The following is a 1,250-nucleotide window of genomic DNA, read 5'->3' as shown; positions in this document are numbered from 1 at the left end:
AGGTATATGATTTAGAAGTTGCCTTTCTCGTGGAGATTCCATCTTTGTACAAATATTGCACTAAATTGTCTGTACCTGTCAAGGGACCTAAAAGGTGTTGCAAAGTCCAGAGGGACATTTGTGTCCCATATAATATGTAACAAAATCTGTATTTCCTAACAAAGCTTCAAAAATGTTCCAGGAATCAGCATACATTTCATTATGAATACACATAATATCAACCAAAAAGTCATCATGGAAAATTAGTCATGAAAGGGTTAAAATACAATATTAACTATACAATGTGGGATTGAAAATTGACTTACATAATTTCATTAAATATAAGGCTTACAGTTCATTAGTAAATGATTGTTAAAAAGAAAAAATGAAACAAAACCAAGAAATGAAATAACTTTCCTTTTTCCAGTCAGAACCATGAGCTTCCTCACACTACCTGATAAAAGACAACGATTACAAATGCAAAGAATTTAGGTTGGATATCTCTCCATTAGATTTCTTTTTTAACTCAAAGGTCAGAATAGTTTGGATTCCATATAGCTCTATTTCATAGTCTTTCCAAAAGTAGACAGATTCACTATTGTATACAATTTTGCAATTAAGCTTTTGTTAAATCTCACCAAAATAGGTACCTTTTAGCAGCAGATGAAAATGTTTCTTTACTTGCGATTGAGACAGAGTTGATGTGACTTGGTTTTCTGTTTCCACCACTGCCATTGGTTATACAGGACATAGACATACCTTCTCGAAGGCCTAAAGATGGTTAGAGGGGGGAAAAAATCCTCCATATCAAATTTCAAAAAATATTTCTCCAAAACTGTCATTCTGAAATTGGTGTTTAGGATTAGTAGTAAGAGTTGGCCACTGTGGTGCCCACATACAATATCACCTCAAGATTTGAACTTATCAAAACCGAACTTCAGCAAAATTCTCGGAGTCGTTACATTGCAGCAACCTAATTTTCTAACCAAACGGTTTGTCCTCCACACATTATCAAGCTTCAGTGCATAAGATTTGAAATTCTCAAGTAAACCATAGCCCCTGCATCATGGATCTTCCGATATAGCTCGATATTGTTATCACATAAAAATAAAGTATAACTGTATAGTCTGACTTCTTAATTATATACATAGAAGAGTTCTATTAAATGAGCAATGGTATACTGGTGTGTCATTAAGACGCCAAGTCACAATACAGTCATATCTCCTAAAGGTAAAATTTATTTAAAGTTTTGGGTATAGTGAATATTTTTA

General features: G+C 33.3%; 1 protein-coding gene across 1 annotated transcript in view; it reads right to left on the bottom strand.

Moving 5' to 3' along the window:
- The window catches only part of EML4 (EMAP like 4), a 92,116-nt gene that overhangs the window by 74,845 nt on the left and 16,021 nt on the right, over positions 1–1,250 (bottom strand). Inside the window, 1 exon segment of the mRNA XM_045285715.1 lies at positions 630–750. Coding sequence (XP_045141650.1) covers positions 630–736 — 107 coding nt within the window. The 5' untranslated portion in view covers positions 737–750.

This window comes from Echinops telfairi, unplaced genomic scaffold, assembly GCF_000313985.2.
Source record: "Echinops telfairi isolate 266 unplaced genomic scaffold, ASM31398v2 ScPeMD7_7475;HRSCAF=8513, whole genome shotgun sequence".
Classification (NCBI taxonomy): Eukaryota; Metazoa; Chordata; class Mammalia; order Afrosoricida; family Tenrecidae; genus Echinops; species Echinops telfairi.
This window is presented reverse-complemented; position numbering and strand designations above follow the sequence as displayed.